The 21,769-nt window shown below is 48.1% G+C and overlaps 2 protein-coding genes across 14 annotated transcripts in view; one reads left to right on the forward strand and one right to left on the reverse strand.

The window, feature by feature from the left end:
• Positions 1 to 16,323, forward strand: part of Psd2 (pleckstrin and Sec7 domain containing 2) — a 50,844-nt gene extending 34,521 nt beyond the window's left edge. For 2 of the 5 annotated variants that reach the window (XM_030250620.1, NM_028707.4), the window contains exons 8-15: positions 4,532 to 4,621; positions 6,315 to 6,358; positions 7,327 to 7,517; positions 7,685 to 7,755; positions 8,169 to 8,326; positions 9,089 to 9,233; positions 12,213 to 12,356; positions 14,247 to 16,323. In XM_030250620.1, the coding sequence (XP_030106480.1) occupies positions 4,532 to 4,621; positions 6,315 to 6,358; positions 7,327 to 7,517; positions 7,685 to 7,755; positions 8,169 to 8,326; positions 9,089 to 9,233; positions 12,213 to 12,356; positions 14,247 to 14,456 (1,053 nt within the window). In that variant the 3' untranslated portion in view covers positions 14,457 to 16,323. Of the gene's footprint in view, positions 1 to 2,100; positions 2,247 to 4,531; positions 4,622 to 6,314; positions 6,359 to 7,326; positions 7,518 to 7,684; positions 7,756 to 8,168; positions 8,327 to 9,088; positions 9,234 to 12,212; positions 12,357 to 14,246 lie in introns of those variants that run through there. The other 3 variants (NR_110349.1, NM_001289602.1, XM_011247011.3) reach the window with 3 other exon arrangements.
• Nrg2 (neuregulin 2) overlaps positions 16,189 to 21,769 on the reverse strand; it is a 182,952-nt gene continuing 177,371 nt past the window's right edge. For 4 of the 9 annotated variants that reach the window (XM_030250231.1, XM_006525462.4, XM_011246789.3 and 1 more), the window contains one exon: positions 18,368 to 20,290. In XM_030250231.1, the coding sequence (XP_030106091.1) occupies positions 19,522 to 20,290 (769 nt within the window). In that variant the 3' untranslated portion in view covers positions 18,368 to 19,521. Of the gene's footprint in view, positions 20,291 to 21,769 lie in introns of all 9 variants that reach the window. The other 5 variants (XM_030250234.1, XM_030250235.1, XM_011246790.3 and 2 more) reach the window with 2 other exon arrangements.

Below are 21,769 nucleotides of genomic sequence, written 5' to 3' on the forward strand. Positions count from 1 at the left end.
GTCATATGTGCAGTTTGGTACATATAGATTTGTGATGATTATGTTTCCTGCTGGTATGATGCTTTTATCACTATGTCAACACTACTCTCTTAATCTTTTAAGGCTTCACATCTTCTGCTCAGCCTTATACACATTAGTGGATTTGCACTGGAGATGCCTTGCTAGTTGTATGCTGTATCCTTTTCTAACTTTTGGCTTTCAAGATGCCTGTTCATTTTTATTTAGAGTATGACTCTTGCAACTTATACTTTACAAATATTAGCTCTAATAACATCCTTTTAACTTGAACATTAAATGAGTTAAGACATGTTTTAACTTAAATATACCAAGTTAATATTAGTGTTTTGGTTTATGCCTTTAATCCTAGCACTCAAGAAGTTGAGGCAGGAGAATCACTTAGAGTTTGAGGCCATCCTGGGTTACAGATTAAGTCCCTTTTTCAAAACAAAACAATAAGTAATTAAATAAATGAGGCAAGTTGCTTTTTCTTTCTCTCTTACTTTTTTTTTTCTTGAGACAAGGTTTTCTTTGTAGCCCTGGCTGTTCCAGAACTAGCTCTGTAGACCAGGGTGGCCTTGAACTTACAGAGATCTGCCTGCTTCTGGCTCTAGAGTGTTGAGATTAAGTAATGTCCAGTTACTTTTTCTTTTCTGTTCCATTCATCTGTTCTTTCCTTTTTTCCTCCTTTTTTTGGGTATACTTTTGGATCATTTAGGTGTTAGTTAGATTTCTATTTTCCTTCTTTGCTAGCTTCTTAGTTGTATACTCTTTTAGAATTCTTTTTAAAAAGTCTTTCTTTTGTGGCACTAGAGATTTAACCCAGGCCCTTGCACATGCTAGGCAAGTGTTCTACCCCTAAACTACATACCCAGCCCTCAGAATTCTTTTTCTGGTTCATAAGGTACATTTCTGACTTGTTAGAAGTATGTTTATCACTTCTGGGGCCATGTGGCATCTAAAGACAGCTAAGCTCTCTCAGCTTTCTCTCTTTTCAAGTTTGCTGCTTCTCCATGTTTCCTGCTTCTCCTCACTTGCCTCTTCTTTCTCCAAGCTTCCTGCTTTCTCATACTTTCTTTTCCCCATCCCACCTATGTCTTCCTGCTGTTTGATTTCCCATGCCTCCTGCTTCTCCACACTTCCTGTTACCCATGCTTCCTGTTTCTCCTCGCTTCCTGTTTCCCCATGCCTCCTGCTTCTCCTCATTTCCTATTTTCCCATGCTTCCTGCTTCTCCTTACTTCCTGTTTCCCCATGCATCCTGCTTCTCCTCATTTCCTATTTTCCCATGCTTCCTGCTTCTCCTCACTTCCTGTTTCCCCATGCATCCTGCTTCTCCTCATTTCCTATTTTCCCATGCTTCCTGCTTCTCCTCACTTCCTGTTTCCCCATGCATCCTGCTTCTCCTCATTTCCTATTTTCCCATGCTTCCTGCTTCTCCTCACTTCCTGTTTCCCCATGCATCCTGCTTCTCCTCATTTCCTATTTTCCCATGCTTCCTGCTTCTCCTCACTTCCTGTTTCCCCATGCATCCTGCTTCTCCTCATTTCCTATTTTCCCATGCTTCCTGCTTCTCCTCACTTCCTGTTTTCCCATGCATCCTGCTTCTCCTCATTTCCTATTTTCCCATGCTTCCTGCTTCTCCTCACTTCCTGTTTCCCCATGCCTCCTGCTTCTCCTCATTTCCTATTTTCCCATGCTTCCTGCTTCTCCTCACTTCCTGTTTCCCCATGCATCCTGCTTCTCCTCATTTCCTATTTTCCCATGCTTCCTGCTTCTCCATGCTTTCATTCTGAACAATTCATCCCTGCATTTCTATTTTTTTGTTTCATTTTCATGTTGACATATGACTGAGCAATTTCCCAGGACCCCTTGCTCTTGGTGGGCCCTGAACTCCAGTGTCTGTTCTTAAGTCTAATAGGTAACTTGGTTCCTCAGCCACTGGGCCATGCTTTGAGGAGGAAAGTTTCCCAGTGCGGGCTCTCTCCATCCCCTGAGTGGCAGGAACTCAGCCTTGGTGTCTGCTTTGTATTTCTCTAGTGCTTTTATACAGGCATTACACTAATATTTCAGTCAAAACTTCTTTCCATTAATTTCTATTTAGGTGTATGTGTATGTTCCTCTGTGCATGTGTGTCACATGTGCATCTAGAAGCTAAAGAAGGCACTAGCTCCGGATGATGCAGTTACAGAAGGTTGTGAGCCACCCATCGTGGGTGCTGAAACCAACTTTAGGTCGTCTGGAAGAGCAGTAAGTGCTCCTAACCTCTGAACCATCTCTTCAGACCCCTAACAGTTGTTTGTTTGTTTTTTATTGGAAAAGTATCCTTCATAACAAGGATATGTCATTATTAAGATGAAAAGGTGATGATGATGATGTTGATGATGGTGATGAGATGGAGTCTTATGTAGCCTAGGCTAGCCTCAAATTAACTGTACTATTGAAGATATTCTTGTACGTCTGATTCTTCTGTGTCCACTTCTCAGGTACTGGGATTACAGGTATATACTAGTATGCCCAGTTTATGTGGTGCTATGGATCTAACCTAAAGCTCCATACTAAGTAGGCACTCTACCAACTGAGCTACATCCCCTCTTCATTACATAGATGTTTTTTGACTTTGTATTCTTAGTGGCTGAGAATACTCAGTGTGTGTGGAACTCAAAGACAGTATTTCCTCATGTGTTTGTATTCTTTTATTACAAACAACCATGACATGGCTATATGCTTATGTCTGCACACAGGGAATGTATACATAAAAACACAACACAGAAACAGACAAAAATATCAAGGCACACATAGGATCTTTTCTTTTTAAGGCTTTGGAAGAAGTTAAGAAAATTCTTATCAGCTATATATTAACCTTTACATTGTTTGGGCACAGTGACATATATACATATATCATTCCAATTCATCTTCTAGTGCTATGATAAAGATGGTAACCAAAAGCAATTTGGGGAGAAAAGGGTTTATTGCGTTACAGTCCATCATCAGGGGACTCTAAGGCAGGAACTCAAGGTAGGAACTTGGGAGCAGGAACTGATGCAGAAGCCATGGAAGACTGTTTTTATTGGCTTGGTCAGCCTGCTCTTCTCTCTCGTCTCTCTCTCTCTCTCTCTCTCTCTCTCTCTCTCTCTCTCTCTCTCTCTCTCTTTCTCTGTCTGTCTCTTCTTCCCTCCCTCCCTCCCTCCCTCCCTCCCTCCCTCCCTTCCTTCCTTCCTTCCTTCCTGCCTTTTCTCGTTCTCTCTTTCTTCCTTTCTTTCTTTTGGGGAGCAGGGAGAGGTTCAACTCTCACTCATGTCAAATTGACGAAAAAACTAACCAGCACATTTACAATCCCAACATTTAGAGGCTGTGACAAGAGAATCTCAGGTCCGAGGGCAGCCTAGGCTATTTGACGAGACCCCAGTGCCACAGAAATGAAGAAGCTAGCAAATAAGGAATCACCTTGCAGAAATGCTCTCCACATTATTTCTGTGGCATATGGTGTTAGTAGAGGCTTTGTTAAAGTAATGCCAATGTCGGGAAGTGTGGGGCAGTGCACATGAAATTCTGTCCTTGGAGAATCCCAGCACACACAAACATGTTCAAAGTTCTGAACTGGGGCAATAAATTTGCTGGACTCTAATACTCTTTTATTTATTTTAGGAAATACATATTCCCATGCCATAGGATGCTAAAATAAAATAAAATAAAATAAAATAAAATAAAATAAATATGAGGAAACATTGCCTTATTTTAGCGAACCCTGACTCACAAAACCTCCCATAGGCAAAGTGCCAGCTAGGGCCTCCTCCAGTGGGGCTCCTCCATCAACTAGTTAACAAGAGACAGAATTTCTGGGTACAGCCATCTCTCCCCAGCTTTTTGCTTGTATCCAAGCGAACCTAAGCAGGTTCTATTTATGTTAATCCACCTTAATACATATCACCCATGTGTGCTGGTGGCGACTGATTTTTGGTCTCATAAGACCAAACTGTCCCTCAGTTGACCAACCTCTGGGAGGTCTTCCTGTCCCACTGTGTGCAGGCCAGAGGGTTAGGAGACCATGGAAGAATAATATACAGAGTTCCTGCTCAAGAGCCAAGAGACCTGGGTTCAAGTCCTGGTACTCAGTGACCTTGGGGGTGAGAACAGGAACTCTGATGTCAGACATACTGGGTCCCTCCTCTTCCTTCACACACCACTTCCCTTCTCATCCTTCAGGCTTCTCACCTTGTAGCAAGGAGATATGATAATACATGTGATAGTCAATGCCCAGAGCAGAGCAGGCACCTGTCTGACTCAGCTACCACGATGCTTCACCCAACTCGGCCTCTGCACTGAGTTTGAAGAGAGCCTTTCTGTGGATGAAATAGAATTTAGAATGCAAAAGGATTTTTAAATTCTTGGAGATGAAGCAGTATGTAGACAGTTTAGTACTGCCTTCAGTACTGCCTCATCCTGTCTATGAGAGCAGGGCAGGGCAGGGCGGGGTGTGTGGACCACACCAGCCTTCTTCCCTACTCTCAGGCAGAACCATTTCTCCATGACAGAACATTGGCAAGAAGATGTCCTGCCAGCAATTCATTGCCAACTTGGACCAGCTGAACGATGGCCAAGACTTTGCCAAAGACCTTTTGAAGGTATTATCTGCTAAGGGTTCTCATGCTCCCTTGTCCTGCCCAGCACGAATGGAGCAAAATCTTGCCCCACTAAATCTTGACATTCTAGATCCATAACTTTGGGACAGAGTTGGAGACTGCCTAGTTCCTCACCTGACTTGTGTATTCGCCAAGAAAGATAGATGGTGAGGCTCTGAGGACTTTAGTTTTAGTGCTTCAATGACCACCATCTCTAGTAATAACTATACTATCACCAAATGAAAACCACCACTATCACCAATTGTTATGGCTGCCACCCACGACCATCTCCACAATCACAACCTCCTCCACCACCACCACCTCCACCATTACCTTCTCCACCACCACCACCTCTACTACCACCACCACCACCATCACTGCCACCTCCACCATAACCATAGGGAAAGGTCCACTCATTCCTCTATCACTGGCAATGAAAGAAATCCATTTTTCTTTGAGGCTTCCCAAGGTGAAACTTTGGCCTTTGTAAAAAAAGAACAGATTTATTTTGGGGCTATTTATAAATGATGAGTTATTTTTTAGATAGTCTTTTCATAGTCTTATGGTGCGAGGAAGGAAATTGAGTAATTAATCTAAAGGAAGATATATATGCAGTTATTATGTGCCAGTTACAGAAACTAAAAGAGAACATTGTCTCCTCCTCTTTTTTTTGCTACAATTATCTGCTTCACCATCAAGAAGTACTTGATGAAAATATATCTTTAAGCTCAGTCTGGGCAGTGGTGGCACACACCTTTAATCTCAGCATGTGGGAGACAGAGGCAGTGGATCTCTGAGTTTGAGGCCAGCCTGGTTTACAGAGTTTTTCAGGATAGCCAGGGCTACACAGAGAAACCTTGTCTTTAAAAACAAAAACAAAATAAAATTATCAAATCATTACCCATCCATTCATTTCCCACTATCTACTTATCACCTTTTATCTCCTTCTCCATCCACTCACACATCTCCTCAGGCAGGGGTACACCATCTGCCCAGCCATGTACCCCTTTTATCTCCTTCTCCATCCACTCACACATCTCCTCAGGCAGGGGTACACCATCTACCTACCCAAGTGCCTTACCCATTCACCCCTCATCCAGAAGCTCTTGTGTAGCCCGGGATGGCCTTCAGCTCACTGTGTAGCTGAAGACAGCCCTGAGTTTCCGATCCTCATGCCTCCACCTCCCACGTGCTAGGATTCCAGGTGTGTGTCACCATGCTGGCTTTATGTGGTTCTAGGGGCCGAATCCCAGTGTGACACACACTAGATACTGCACTCTACCAAATGAGCTATGTCCCAGCCAACCACTTCATACACCAACCACTCATCCACTCTAACATATATCCATTTACTCCCCAACATCTCATCCATCTACCCATCCTGTGTCATTCTGGACTTCCTATCAAAGACTTATTGGTGAGTGAGTTAGACATTATTGACCTTGGGAAGCTTACAACCTCCTGGCTAGACAGACGGTAATAATTGCCTAGCCAACTATCACCCATCCAATATACCCACCTATCCACTCATTCATGCATCACATGACACCAAGCAAGTATGAATGAAGCACTCACTTTACCCATTTAACTGCAAAGGTGCTCCCTCACCATGGCCACATTGCTGGAGAGATATGAGGGTTTCTCTGACTCTCCACCTGAACTCCTTTCTCCCTCCCCTTTCTCCTCTCTGATTCAGACACTTTACAACTCCATCAAGAACGAAAAGCTGGAATGGGCCATGTGAGTAGATCAAGAGTATGAGGCTGGTTACCGGGAGAGGGAGTGGCTGGGCATGCAGAGCACTCTCCATGGTGCTGATCTATCCTAGCCCAGGGCCCTGACAGCCCCTACCCTGCTGGCCAACACCCTTGAGTGTTTATTTCCTGACTTGATTACCAGTGTGCAATGTTTCTATTGCTGTAGAATAGATTCAACCATGAATTTAGTTCTGGGAGTGTTGGTGACTGGTTTTTCTGTGGTGAAGATGTTGTCAGTGACAGCCTTTTCCCTTTTGGGAAGTAGGACAGGAAGCACAGGTCCTCCTGCGGCACTAGCAGTGTGAAGATGTTTGGGTGGTGACTGCTTTTGGCAATGGGAAGGAGCAAATGTCCTGACTTCTTTACCCTTGAAGGCTGTGCACACCCATTTGCAAAGAGGGTTAGAGATATTACTGGTTGGTGAAGTTAGGAGACGCTCTGGGGGATTGAGGGTGAGCCCCATGGCCGAGCTCCTCAGGGAGGGTTGTGCCTTTGAGGATGTGTGGAGCCCACAGCTCAGGGACTATAGCTATGCTGGAAAGAGCTGGCTCTCTTCTACCAGGGCTCCGAAGGTAGGCCTGGACTTCGGGGCCTTGCCCTGTTGTTTGTTCTACTATTTCCAGCATGTTGGTAGTCTGTGCAACAGCTTCAGTCCACAAAGGGCTAATACCCCTTGGGCTGAAGAGGTTAAGGAAGTCTGGGGGAAGGAAACTTGAAGAGAAGGAAGTCTCCAACTCATATGTTAAAGGTGAAGATTAGCTTTGAGACTGAATCAAAGATCAGATATCAAATTTAGGAACTGAAGATGAAGGGAAGGAAACAGAGCCCTGGAAGTGTATTTTGTAATCTTTTGTCTCCAACCTTGGCGGCAGAGGGGTGGGAAAGGCTGTGGCAAGGGTTGGGGGTGGGCAGAGCCTCTCTGGAGGTGGCTCAGGCTTGGTCCCTTCCTAGTGATGAGGATGAGCTGAGGAAATCCCTGTCTGAGCTGGTGGATGACAAGTTTGGGACGGGCACAAAGAAGGTGACTCGGATCTTGGATGGTGGCAATCCATTCCTGGATGTCCCGCAGGCTCTCAACGCTACCACCTACAAGCATGGCGTGCTGACCCGGAAGACTCATGCGGACATGGATGGCAAGAGGAGTGGGTGTCAGGCTGGGGGAGGGGCCCGGGAGGGACGATGGTGTAGGAGGGACCCACCCTTGGCCACTCCTTTGGGGACACACATACAGGTGGAGGTGCAGGGAATGGAAGGGTGGGAGTTCCTGAAGCAGAAGGTTGCATCCACACTCCCTGTGCCCCCTCCTCAGCACCCCGTGGGAGGCGTGGCTGGAAGAAATTCTATGCAGTGCTCAAAGGGACCATCCTGTACCTGCAGAAGGTGAGAGGGAGGCTGCCTCAGAACCTTTATGTAGAAAGGGCCCACTCAGTCTCATCCAGCTCCTGCCCGTGATACTCAACTCAGGTTCTTCTGGCCAGGACTGAGACCTAGAGAGGAACTAGGGCTTTCTTTTATTAAGAGTCTTACCTGGACTCACTCAGGAACTTTGAGGGTTTGGGGCAAGGGTCTCTGAAACGCCAAATGGATTATGCTTTGTGGCATTATGGGACAGACTGGGGTCTGAGGGGAGAGCATCTGCAGTAATCGATTCTATGTTAGGGGAAGGTAGAGAGGGCATCTGTAGTGATTCTATGTTGGGAGAGGGTATTGGCAATATGGAGAAGGGAGGGAGGGAAATGGGCTGTGTGGGGTAATGAGCTATATCCCAGAGTGACATAGCATACCCCACTCAGGATGAGTACAGGCTTGACAAGGCTCTGTCTGAGGGGGACCTGAAGAATGCCATCCGTGTGCACCACGCTCTGGCCACCAGGGCTTCTGACTACAGTAAGAAGTCCAACGTGCTCAAGCTGAAGACAGCAGACTGGAGGGTGTTCCTCTTCCAGGCACCGTAAGTAGGAGCAGGGCCCTGAGTTGCCTCCTGGACTCCCAGCCTGCAGCATCAGCCCTGCAAGCTCTGCTCTCTTGGTGTCAGGATAGAAACCTCAGCTTCCTGTGCATGTCAGTCACAGACTTGGTGTGTCTGCTTGTCACAGATCAGTGGATACTTCAGGTCGTCCAGAGTGGTGGCTTTCAGTGTGGCCTTCTTTGCCACCTTACTGCCCATGTTTTAGGCTCACAGAGTCAGTACCTGACTGGGTCTACTAAGCCTGCAAGTGCACTCTGACGTCCTGCAGGTAGGCTGATAGACTGGGACGCATCCTTGACAGAGGCTAAGTGGGAAGAACTCCTTATACCTTTGACCTGTAAGGCTTTTTGCTTTGCTGCAACCCATCCTCCGTGACTACAGATGGGGGTTCTCACATGTCAGACAAACTTCCCATGAAGGAGATTAATATGTGTGAGAACTGGGGCCCAGTGGGAATCTGGGCAGGTGATGGGGCAGGGCAGAGGATGGCTCACTGTGGTTGATCCTGGAGCTTTCGGGCTCTAGGGACATCTGTTCAGGCTGGAACAGGTTTATTTCATGGGAGTCCAGATGGGAGTTCCCTATGTAGTTCTGACCAGGCTCATTCACCCACCTGCCCACCCCATTCTCCTTTCTCCTTCCTGTCCTTGCCTAGCTATTAGTGCCTTCTCTGCCAGACTTTGGGAGAAGGCGGGAGGTCCTATCATGAGAAGTGGAGACCTTTATGTCCTCTTTTGTCCCCAGGAGCAAGGAAGAGATGTTGTCCTGGATCCTGAGGATCAACCTAGTAGCCGCCATCTTCTCAGCACCAGCCTTCCCAGCAGCCGTCAGCTCCATGAAGAAGTTTTGTCGACCCCTGCTGCCCTCCTGTACCACCCGCCTCTGCCAGGTACAAGATCCTGGGGCTAGGCTACTGTCCTCAGCTCAGCCCTTTCTCTGGATCATGTAGTACTGGGCTGAGGGACACCCGGGAAGGAGAGCTATTCTCCTTCATTCTACCACCCCACCCCCACTCACAGGTGCTGTGATGGGTGACACAGCTGTGTGGGTGTGATTGTGGGTCTGTGGCATGAATTTCAGAGACTGTATGTGTCATAGGGACAGGTTAAACTTGGCTGACCCTTTTTGCAGTGCTCTACTGGATTGTTTAAAGATTTCTTTGTTTTGTCCGTGTGTGTGTGTGCGTGTGTGTGTGTGCGTGTGTGTGTGTGTGCACATGTGTATATATCACATTCTGCTTAAAATGATCTTTTAGTTCTATCAATGTTCTAGTTCCATCATTTCTATTTTTCAAAATTTATGTATATGTGTGTGTTTTTTGTGTAAGTTTATATGCACCACATATATGCAGGTGCCCACAGAGGCCAGAAGAGGGCATCAGATTCTCCAGAGTAACAGGCAGTTGGGAGCCCCCTGGTATGGGTGCTGGGATCCATACGGAACCTGGTTCCTCTGGGAGAGCAGTGAGTGCTCTTCACTGCTGAGCTATCTCTTCAGCACACACAGTTTCATTCGGTATGGACTAATAAAACTTCATTGTGTATATACACTATCTTTTTTGTATCGGTTTGTCTTTGCTGGATACTCAGGCTGATTCTATCACTTGGCTATTGTGAACAGTGTTTCAAGAAGCAGGTGTGCAGGTAGGGCTGTGGTATGCTGACTCGGATTCTTTTGTGTGTGTTCCCTGTTGGAGCATGTGGTAGTTTCGTTTTAAACTTTATTTATTATTTTGTGTGTGTATGATGTGTTGGGGGTGGGGGACACATGGCATATGTGGATGTCAGAGGACAACTTTGTGGAGTCTGTTCTCTCCTCTTTACGTGGGTTCAGAGATCTAATTCAGTCTTGTTCACCAAGCACTTTATCCACTGAGCCATCTCTGTGGCCTCCTCTATCTTTAGTTTCTTTTTAATTTATTTATTTTTATTATTGTTATTTTTTTAATGTGTATTGGAATTTTGTCTGCATGGGCGTCTGTATGAGGGTGTCAGATCACCTGGAACTGGAATTACAGGCAGCTGTGAACTGTCATGTGGGTGCTGGGAATTGAACTCAGGACCTCTGGAAGAGAAGCCAGTGCTCTTAACTGCTGAGCCATCTCTCCAGCTCCCTACTTTTAATTTTTTGATGAGCTCTCATTCATAGTAATTTTCACAGTAAATGTGTTAATTCACAGTCCCACCCACACTGTACAAAGCTTCCTTCCCGCTAGTCTTCATAGGCACTTATTTTTCACTTTACTTATAAAACATTTTTTGAGACTTTGTTTTTATTTTTTGCGTATGGGTGTTCTGCCTGCATGTGTGTTTGTGCGCTATGCATGTGTCTGGTGCCTGCAGAGGCCAGATGAGGGAACTGGAGTTACAGACAGCTGAGAGCCACCATGTGGTTGCTGGGAATTGAACCCAGCCCTTCTGGGAGAGCAGTCAACCACTGAGCCAACTCTCCAGTTCCAATTTTTCATTTTTTAGAAACAGTCCAGTGTTGATGTTTGCCTTAGTCAGGGTTATTTTATTGCTGCAATGAAGCACCATGACCAAAAGCAACCCGGGGAGGAGAGGGTTTATTTTACTCACAGTTCTATAGAACAGTTCATCGTCAAAAGTGAGGGCAGGAACTCATGCAGGGCAGGAACCAGAGCCATAGCGGGATGCTGCTTACTGGCTTGCTCTCCATGGCTTGCTCAGATTTTTTTTTTTTAAATAGAACCCAGGAATGGCACCATCCACAATGGGCTCAATCCCTCTAAAATTAATCACTAATTAAGACGATACCTTACAGCTTGACTACAACCTGATCTTATAGAGGCTTGCTCTTCCTTCCTTCCTTCCTTCCTTCCTTCCTTCCTTCCTTCCTTCCTTCCTTCCTTCCTTTTTTCCTTTCTTTCTTCTCTTCTTCTTCCTCTTCTTCCTTTTCTTTCTCCTCTTCTCCTCTTCCTTCTTTTTTTGAGACAGGGGTTCTCTGTGTAGCCCTGGCTCTGTCCTAGAACTCATTCTGTAGACCAACCTGCTCATGAACTCAGAGACATCCACCTGCTTTTGCCTCCTGAGTGCTGCGATTGAAGGCATGTGCCACAAGCAGACTGTGGAAACATTTTCCTAATTGAGGATTCCTCCTCTTAGATGACTTCATCTTGAATCAAACTGACAGAAAATTATCTGTGACGACATTAAAAAAAATCTTTAACTACTTTAGTTATATTCCTATGAAAACCCTGTCTCACTAATACCACAGATTTTCAGAGTATTTTAGACAGGAAAGGATAAACAGAGGAGCAGAACTTGAGAGTGGAGGCTGGCAAGCTTCAAACTTCCTTTCAGTCATCAGTTCCTTTCCTATGAAGGTCTCTCCACAGAGCTTCAGGGTGTTCACGATCTGTGTGGAGCTCCTGGGAGCGTGTGTGTGTGTGTGTGTGTGTGTGTGTGTGTGGCCTGTCAGTGAGAAAGTCTCATCTACCTTTAGGTATGATCTGGATCACACAAATCAGAGAATGCTGGAAGTATGTGCTATACAGAGCTTGGGATAAGTGGCCCTTATCCCAGCATGCTTCGGTGCACATGTGGGATTCTATGCAAGGGGTTGTGGTGGAGGTGTCTGTTCCACAGTGTGTATACTCACATGCAAATGTAAAGCTGTTTGTTTCCTCGGTTGAGCCTGCTGGCTGATGTCCCTGTGAGAAAGGGGAGGAAAGAGGAGAGTGGGAGGAGCACTCGTGTCTAGAGCCTAGCTCTGAACCTTTAACCTTGAGGACCTGGGTCAGCCTCAGTTTCTCTTTGGTGAAGCAGCTTCCGGTGTGGATGGAACTGGGCCCACGTCTGTTAATACCCCAAATGTCAGACCTCACGACCTGGGCTTGTCTCTGCAGGAGGAGCAGCTGCGGTCTCATGAGAATAAGTTGAGGCAGGTGACTGCAGAGCTGGCTGAGCACAGGTGTCACCCACTGGAGAGAGGCCTCAAGTCTAAGGAAGCAGAAGAGTACCGTCTGAAGGAACACTATCTCACCTTTGAGGTGGGTCTTGGGAGTTGGACAGCAGAGGTCAGAGGTGGAAATAGAGGAGAAAGCTGGCTCCCACCCTCCACTTCTGCCATCAACACCAATGTGCCAGGGACTCTAATTTGAGACTTGCCTACAGTGGGGCTCTCTGAGGCAGGCGTAAGCCAAGCCAGTGTCCTGTGGTCAGTCTCTCACAGTCTGGCTGTCAAATGTTGATTGGTTTCTCCTATGGCTGGGTCTCTCCAGGAGTCTTTCACATCTACTCTGCAGTATGAAAACAGAGATAACAAAAGCTACAGGGGATTTGCTTAGGGTGAGGCCTGGCTTTCTTTTGTGGGCGGAGTTCATCTTCATGCCAGGCTGTTAAAGGGTTTCCAAAACTATCCCCATTTGACAGAAAGGTAAACTGAAGCTCAGAGAAGCCAAAGCACTGGACAAGGTGACACAATTAGGAAAAGTAAGACCTAGGATTCTAACCAGGTGATTGGCTGCAACTCTGGCACTGGAGCTCTCTCTCTTACTTGGCTTGGTGTGGGTGGGGAGGGCATGAAGCCCTGTAGACAGAACTGGTGTGGGTGGGGAGGGTCCCCTGATGGTGGAGAAGGCCTGAATCTGCTAGGTCTCCCTCTTAAATGTTAACAGCAACTTTTAAATAACCCTTCTAAGTGTTTATGAATGCATCCATTTCTCATGCCCTTACCAACACTGGGCATTTGGAAATGTTTTAATCTTTATTTTATCTCACAACTTTTGAAAAACAATCGTTTTTCCCCATTTTTTAATTTAGATTTCACATTTTTTAAGGGAGAAGATTTAGTTTTTATTTATGTGTACCTGTGTGCATCTTTACACTTGCTTGTGAATGCTTCTTCTACAGGCCATTGTGAGCTGCTTAATATGGACGGTGAGAACCGAACTCATGTCCTCTGCATGAGCAGCAAGCACTCTTAACCGCTCAGCCACCCCTTCAGCCCTAAATATTTAACATTTTAATTGTGGAAACACATGATGAGTTGTGCCATCTTGATCGATTTTTGTTTTTGTTTTTGTTTTTTGTTTTTGTTTGTTTGTTTGTTTTCGAGACAGGTTTTCTCTGTGTAGCCCTGGCTGTCCTGGAACTCACTTTGTAGATCAGGCTGGCCTCGAACTCAGAAATCCGCCTGCCTCTGCCTCCCGAGTGCTGGGATTAAAGGCGTGCGCCATCACAGCCGGCTCTTGATCGATTTTTAAGTGTGAGGCTCAGCAGCATTTATTGTATCCATCTCCAGGCTTCTCCATCTCCCCACATGGAAGCTTTGCTCCTTAAACATATAATTTCCTTCTCCTTCGAGGCACAGAAGTTTTAAATATCAATGTAGTCCCGTTTGTCCATTTTTGCTTTTATTGCCCATGTCTTTCATGTTGAACCTAAGAAATTGTTGATGTTATTTGGATTGTTAAGTTGTAAGTGAGAAACTGGGCAGAAACCAGTTCTCAGGAGGTTGAGGCAGGAGGATCGCTGCAAGTTCAAGGTTAGTCTGGCTTGCATAGTGAGTTCCAGGGCTACATAGTGAGATGATGTCTCAAGAAAACAATACGTGAGATTGATGTGTGTGTCTGCCTATTTTTGGGGAGGGCAGTGAGATTGATGTGTGTGTCTGCCTATTTTGGGGGAGGGCAGTGAGATTGATGTGTGTGTCTGCCTATTTTGGGGGAGGGCAGTGAGATTGATGTGTGTGTCTGCCTATTTTGGGGGAGGGCAGTGGTGGTGGTTTATTTCCTTTTGTTGATTGCAAGAGCTGTTGATGCAGGGGAATGCCACAGAGGTTGGTGCTTTGTTACTAGGTTTTTAAGACGAATCTCCTATCTCCATTTTGTTGCATCTTGTTTGACTTTGCTTTTGTCTTTTGTCTTCCCTTTCCCCAGAAAAGCCGTTATGAGACCTATATTCACCTCCTGGCCGTGAAAATCAAAGTGGGCTCAGATGACCTGGAGCGGATTGAGGCACGGCTGGCTACTATAGAAGGGGATGACCCAGCTCTCCGGAAAACACACTCAAGCCCCGCCCTCAGCCTGGGCCACGGGCCTGTGACTGGCAGCAAAGCCACAAAGGATACCTCTGCATCTGATACTTAGCTAGTGTGGCTGTGCAGGCCCTAGAGGCAGGCAAATGTCCCCAGAGGGGTCAGTGAGCACAATTCCAGCCAGGGATTGCTTGGACCGAGCTCCAGGCAGTTAACAGGCAACCAGAGGGGTGTGGAGAGCCCTGTGCCCAAGGAGATGGAGATGTCACTCATGACGCTGATCTTCTTGCATCCTGGACCATCGCTGGCCTAGACCCTCTCCTAGCCCTGCTGCCCTCCAGTCATGGGGCCAGACATGCTCTAGAGCTGGACAAGTCTGTCACTGTTGCTCTTTCCCAGGCTCCCTTCTCATCAGGCTCCTCCCTCGTCCTGTATTTGTGAGGGTGGGTCTGGACTCTGGATTTCAGCTTGGCTATCCACCCTTTCTCCTCTTTCCTCTCAGTTGACCAGCAGCAGGTCTATGGACCACCAGCAACCTTTGCAACCGGCCCAGTTCTCCTGCCTCACGTTGCAATAATCTGGGGCCTAACCTCCACTCAGTGCCAAGCTGATTCCACACATGCGTGTGTCCCCTTTCTCCTTTCATCCCCTGAGGCCTCTCCAGCCTCTTTTTTATACAGACACACACACACACACACACACACACACACAATATATATATATATGTAAAGTACTCATTTAAAGAAGGGTTGGAAACTACTACCGACTAGAGGGTGAAACCAGAAAAAGGAAAACTCCTGACTTGGAGCCTGGCCTGCTATGGAGGAAGCCTGCAGGGGGCCCTGCACTGCTCTGACACTGGATGGGAGGATGAAGACCCTCTGTGTTTTTGCCTTTTCCTTTTCCGGCTGACTTGTGACTCACAATCACTTTTCCAGTTGATGCTTTTGGACTGGACAGGATGCCTGCGTGTGTGTCACCTCCTCTGTCCCAGGGGTGTCCTGTGGGTTGAGTGCCTTGGGGGCACACCTCTGTTTGCTTTTGATCTTCTTGTGAATACTGCCAAGGTCTCCGAGCTCCAGTGATGCCCTCTGCACAGACCTCCTGGCAGTAAGGAAGGACACTACCTAGCTGAGCGTCATCCTCCGGCAAGCCCAGGCTGGGCGGTAGAGTAGGGTTAAGGAAGCTGTTAGTTTGTGGTCTCGGGGAGAAGGTAGAGTGACAAGGTTTTGATTAGTGATAATCCTTTCCTTTTCCTAGCAAATCAGAAAGCCTAAGCTAAGGACCCAGTTGAGAGTCGAGACACATGTCTCTCACGGGTTGACATCCTTTGAACACCGCATCACTTAGAGCAACAAGTGAGTCTCGGGGATAGGCCCCCTTGACACAGCTACCACGAGCCAATCTTGCCTATTGTTTGGCCAACGGTTTGCAGTCTTGGGTGACATAATCTTTGCAACTAAGTGCTTATCACTTCAAATCCACTCCCATCTGATGCAGGGAGCTGGGAGTTTGTGGAGAGGTGTAGTGGGGTTGAAATCCAAATTGCTTAAATTGGATTAGCTGAAGTGCGTTTGATAACCAAACCATCTGGCCCCTTTGTTTTGCTCAGGGGAAACAAATGCTCGTTTGAATGAGATCAGAAAGGCAATTTAGGGGGCAGCAAAGAGATCTCAGTTCTTTGTCCAGCTGCCTGAAAGTCCTTTGATTTTCCAGCCAGTGTCCCACTCTCTGTGTCATGGGTGGGGGACAGTAGAGGTGAAGTTCTTTAGCCTCAGACACGCGTGATTCCCCAAGCACTAGTTGTGCCTCCCATCAGTAAAGACATTTTTTAGTTCGCTTCCTTAATTGTATAATTCTTTATTTGTAAATTATATACATGTACTACTGTACTAAAATATTATGTACATTATAAAACATACACAAAAATAGAAATTTAAAAAAGATGAGATGAAAATAAATCTAAATCAAAGTTCTAATATTTTTTTCCTGCATTCTAATAGACCATCATGTTCCTCTTTCCTGTCACCCCTAACAAGCCCACAAGGACAGGTCCTGGGAGGTTTGCTCCAGGGCTCAGGAACTCCTGGTGCCTAATTCTTGACAAATAGCCTTCACCCTCTTCCGTGAGGGTCAACCATGTGCCATACACTGTTGCTGTGTGCTAGGGACAGTGGTAAAAGAGGCCAGTTCCCTGTGTTCACGGGTCTCACCGTTAGGAGGGAGACTAGGGGAGAAGTGGTTACCATGGCCACTGAGGACTCAGAGGGACTGGGAAGACACTAAAAGTGATAATGCAAAGTAGAGAAAGAACTTGGGGAGCAGGGGATAGAACTTTGACCTTGGAAGCTGCCCGAGTGTCCTGAGTGTCCCAGGGGACAGGGTGGCAGAAGGGAAGTTGCCTGAAGTGACTTCCTGGGAAGCCACACACTCAACGTCCCGAAGGCTAAACCCTGAGAGTCAGGGTGATCAAGAGGGCTCTCTGGTCAAGCACGCTCCAGGTCCCAACCATACCTGTCCAATGAAGACGGGCTAATGCAATCAAGGGAGCACTGAAGAGCGAGGTTAAGTTCTGGCCTTGGACTCTTGGTGGGGTATCTTAGAAGATAGGGCAGATGATGAGGGAATGAGATGGGGTCATGTACAGGTTCATTGACGAGGTCACTTGAGTCTTACAGGTGGTTTCTGGATGTAAACATAGAAGGTAACAAACCCGGCCCACACAGTTTACGTGAGGACACTGAATTAGATCGTAATGAGATCAGTGGGCTCAACAAGAGGTCAGAGCATTTAATCTGGGGTCCCATAGAGATCAGAGGTCACACGTAAGGATTAGTACCCTAAGAAAGCAAACAGACCACAGGGTCATCTGGTGAGGCCTGGGCGTGATCTACAGGTTTGTGTAACATTCAGTCTAGAAGGTTCTCTTTCATCTTTTCCCTTTGTAATAAGTGCCCCTCAGCACCCTTTAATGAATATAACAACTTTATAAAAGTTTAGACTTTTCTTAATCACCTCATTGAGTTTTTACCACTTTGTGACTCATGGTTACAAGACACAGGATTCCGTCTCCGCGACCATCAAGACTAGATATCAATCAGGAAGAGTGCCGGGTCCATCTGCATGTAACCTCCACAGTCACTCGCTGAGGTAAGCGACTGCTTCCTCATTTCTCACTAAGCAAACCGTGGCCTGGAGAAGCCACATAGCTAGAGAGGGACAGGTGGCACCCGGACTCAGAACCTATTGTCGCACTATGCCTCTCTGTCTCACTCCTCTGCGAGTATCTGTCTAGATCCACGCTGCAACTTTCAAGAATTTGTATAAGCATACACATGCGCACACATTCACCCAGGAAGGCTTTAGGTTCTGGCTGGCATCTTGGTTCCTGGTATTCTAGGGAGCTGATGGGAAAGACTGTTTACCCTGGACTCTATCTGCCTCCTCCATGCCTGAGATTAGACCTTCATCAGAGCCGCAGGTTTAGACAGGCCCTGGCTCTGGTGTGGGGAGAGCATATACAATTGGGGAAGGAGCAGTACCCTGTGGGCTCAGGAGCAGTTCTGGTCCTCCTGGCAATGAGGGGACCTATTATGTTGTCTTACATGTCCAGACTCTGCCTGTGACGAGCCTGAAGCCCCAAGGGTCATCTTTGCCTCCGCAGCCCCAGTGCCAACCCCACAACCCTTCCCTCTTCACCCACCTGGGCAAAAAACTGTTGCCCTAGTCCAGCTTCCTAGCTGCAGGGCAGGAACTGGGCCAGAGTTCTGAGGCTGCGTTTAAAGCGGAACGATTTGCGTCAGTCCCTTGGCTGGGTTCCTTAGCACCCAGGGGGACACCTTATGAATGATTTGGAAGAAAGACTTGGAGCAGGTCCTGGGAGCTGGGGCCAGAGGGACTGGAGAGAGGGTCACTTCCGCTCAGGGACTATCTTGGCCCTATCCAATCTTCCTCCCAGTACCCATGTGCCTCATCCTAGGCCCTCCTAGCTTCCCTCCTCACCTAGGTACACACAGTCAAACAGGAGTTATTTCTGATTTTATTTATAATATAAAAATGTTCAAGTGTCAACAGTCAGGTGTTCGGACATGTCAGGGTTCCCATTTGTTTCTGTTTGGGATTTTTGTTTGCTTTTTAGACAATTGCCTTTTTTGACAAATTAGCATTGGATCCAGTTGTGAGGGCTGGCTGGGGAGGGCAGGATTGGAAGATGGAAGTCATAGGTGGGTTGGGAGCTGGGCTGTGAGAAGGACATGGTGTTACTTTATTGCTAAAAGGGGAATCGAATACACTGTCGGAGTGGCTCTTCTGGGTCCCAGCGTGACCATGCATTCAATCTAAAGAATCCGAAATGCAAAGGACATGCAGGCGTAAAATAGAAAAGACGACCTGTAAACGAAGGCGCTGCAGAGGACAGAGGATGTCCTGGAGGCCGCCAGGGAGGAGGAGCCCTGAAGGTTGGGCCCCTGGTAGAGCTGCCCCCTCCCTCGGCAGGGGGCTGGTGGGGAGACAGCCTTCTCTGTCCTCTTTCCCTTAGCAGCTGTGAGGGCTGGGGAGGACCCTTCCCCATTCTAGTTGCTGTAGCGGGGAGGCCAGTGTCCTTGGAGATAACCCAATCTCAATTCCAGCTCTAAGGCTAACATCCCTGCCTTCTCTGCTCAGGACTGGGGAAAATACAATTACATCTTATCTTCATTTTCTTCCTCATTGTCCACTTTCCTCAGAGCCATTAGAACCTCACAGTCTCTTCTTTCCCTGCCCTTTCTCACCCCCACCAGTTTGGGATCCTACAAGCGCCCACCCTCACACTGCACCCCAGACGGCTCTCCAGGAGCCCCAGATTAGCGTACAGCAAAAGGCACCACAATATAGGTTTCTATTAAAGAGTCAAAAAATTGGCCCATCTCTCTTATTTTTTTTTTTGTTGTTTCTTTTTTTTTTTCCGAAGCTGTAAATCAGGATGTTACATATAAATAGTTTCCCTATAAAAACGTCTTTGCCGTTAGCTAGTATTATAAGACAATTTTTTTTGCTAAAATGAAAATAAAACATTTTGTTATACTTTTTTCCTTTTATAGAAAATAAAAATATTTTTATTTCTTTGTTCGCTCCTTTTCCCTCTCCAGTCGGTGGTCTCCGCTCTCCTTGGAGACGTGGGGCGGGCGAGGCGGGGGGCCTTAGAGGGGCCCCGAGTCCTGCTTGGCCCTCGTGGGCGGCCCCCGGCTGTGTCTGCTGCTGGCGCGCGTGCTGTGGCTGTCCAGGGAGTAGTAAGTCCTGCTGTCGGCCGCGGGGCACAGCGGCGGCGAGTCCGAGCGCAACGCGTCGTGCGCCGCTCGCAGGCCGAGGAATGGCGTGCTCTCGGCCGCCAGCGCCCCGTCCGCGTCGTCCGCGTCGTCGTCCGAGGCCGACGCCGAGCCGCAGCCCGAACCGCTGCTCAATGACAGCGAGTCCCGCGCCGCGCGTGCGCGCTGCGCCGCCAACCCGTTGAGCCGGGAGCGCCGCCAGCGCCGCGGCCCCGCCGACGTCCTGCGGGACGCGCCGCGCGTGCGCGGCCGCGGCGGCGGCGGGGGCGCGCACTCCTGCGTGGTCTCGTACTCGTCGTCCTCCGGGATGCGGAAGGGGCTGGCGGGCAGGCTGCCCAAGCTGCCTCCCAGCGCGCAGGCGCTGCGCCGCGGCCCGGGCCCCGCCGCAGGGTAGTAGTAGCTGTCGTAGCTGCGCTGCATGTCCGCTCCGGGCCCCGACCCCGGCCCCGGGCCGGGCGGCGCTGGATGCCGCAGGAGCGGCTGCTGCTCCGCCAGGCGGTAGCTGATGGGCGCGGCGGGCGGCAGCGACACGGCATGCGCAGAGTTGGGCGACGTGATCTCGAAAGTCGGCACCTGCGTGGCCAGCGAGTAGTGGAAGTCCACGGGCGAGAGGCGAGCGGGCGTGGTCAAGGCTGACACGTACCTGTGGGAGAGACAGAGGGTCGGGAGTCAGGGTGCAGTGCTGGTGTTCACCAGAGATTCCAACCAGAAAGTGTCCATAAGAGTGAGAGCCGTGGCTCTGACCACGTTTAGTTTCCATGAACCTCCCAGCCTTTTCTTATCTGTTAAGCACAGATGAATGTAGTGTTTACTCCAGTATGATGCTGGAGAATTTCAGAAATGTACTAGGGGAGTACTGTAGGGACGTTCACAGTCTCCGAGGCACGCTCAGGTTGGAGTGTTTTATGTGTGGTCTCATCTATTCTGTAGCATCTGTGGGTGAGGGCTATACTACATATAGGAAAAAGGGGACCCAGACTTGAAGTGCCAAGGACTGAATGACCAAAATGTGGTAGGTCTGTTTCATTCTTTCTGAATCAACTAACTCCTTCCTCCACCACTAGGTGTCTCATCTTAGAGCCGATGATCCCCAGGTCCTTGAAGGCCTGTTTCTTGCTAATACCTCCCAGTGTGAATCCTGGGTACCTGTCCCTGGGATTCGAATCCAGGTTAGGCAGAGAATAGTATGCTTAATTCCAGGAACCACTAGCCACCATTCAGAGACTACCTGGATTTGAGCTCACTGCTCTTGCAGTGACAGTTTATTCCCTGGCTTGGCTTGAGTGAGGGGAACATGCCTTCTTGTATCCAAAGGCTACCACAGGGAAGTGACACGGGGTAGGCACCTCAAGCCAGGGCTGAAAGATACCAAGATAACAACTGTCTCCACTCCCCTTACTTCCTATATCTTCTGAAGACCCTTTTTGTCCCCCCCTCCCCCATGAGCCACCAGCCTCCACCACTGTCCACTCGAGGACCCGAATCACTCACTTCCATTCCTTTCTTTCAGCCTGCACAGGCAGGTGCGTGGCTGCTCCCTGGAACTGGCTTAGACCCTTTTTTCTTTCTTACTGAGTCAGCTGACCCCCAACCTCACTTTCTCACACACAGATCAAGCTAACTACCCACTCCCTCTCTCCTGAAGTACTCTCCAGCCTGGGCCAGATGTTCTCTCTGGTCATGCCACTACCTTGGGGTCTCTGTCTTTCACTCTAGGGAGTTCCCAGGGCAAACAAAACACCCTGCCCCCAACCCAACCAACCAACCAAAACAGCTCTGCTAAGGAAGGCCTTCCTATTTATCTACCCAAGCTCTACCTCCCAAGCAAGCAGAAGCCAAGGGCTCTTGGTCCAACTCCGTGTCCCCAGCCTGCCTGTTGAGCTCCACTGCTCCACAGCCCATCCTGCGTCTCTTAAGCATGCTCAAGTATTTCTCCTAGAAGTGTCCCTTCCCCATCTCCCTGCCTATGCCTTCCCACTGTCTAGTGCTGATGACAACAGAGACAGGTATGAGTGAGGCAGGACTTTGCCAGCCCCACGTGTAGCAGGAATTGTTTTCCCTATCCACACTGAAGGGGCACATTTTGAAGTACCTGCTCCAGATCACTCAGGTAGTGGAGCTG

Source organism: Mus musculus, chromosome 18, assembly GCF_000001635.26.
Source record: "Mus musculus strain C57BL/6J chromosome 18, GRCm38.p6 C57BL/6J".
Classification (NCBI taxonomy): domain Eukaryota; kingdom Metazoa; phylum Chordata; class Mammalia; order Rodentia; family Muridae; genus Mus; species Mus musculus.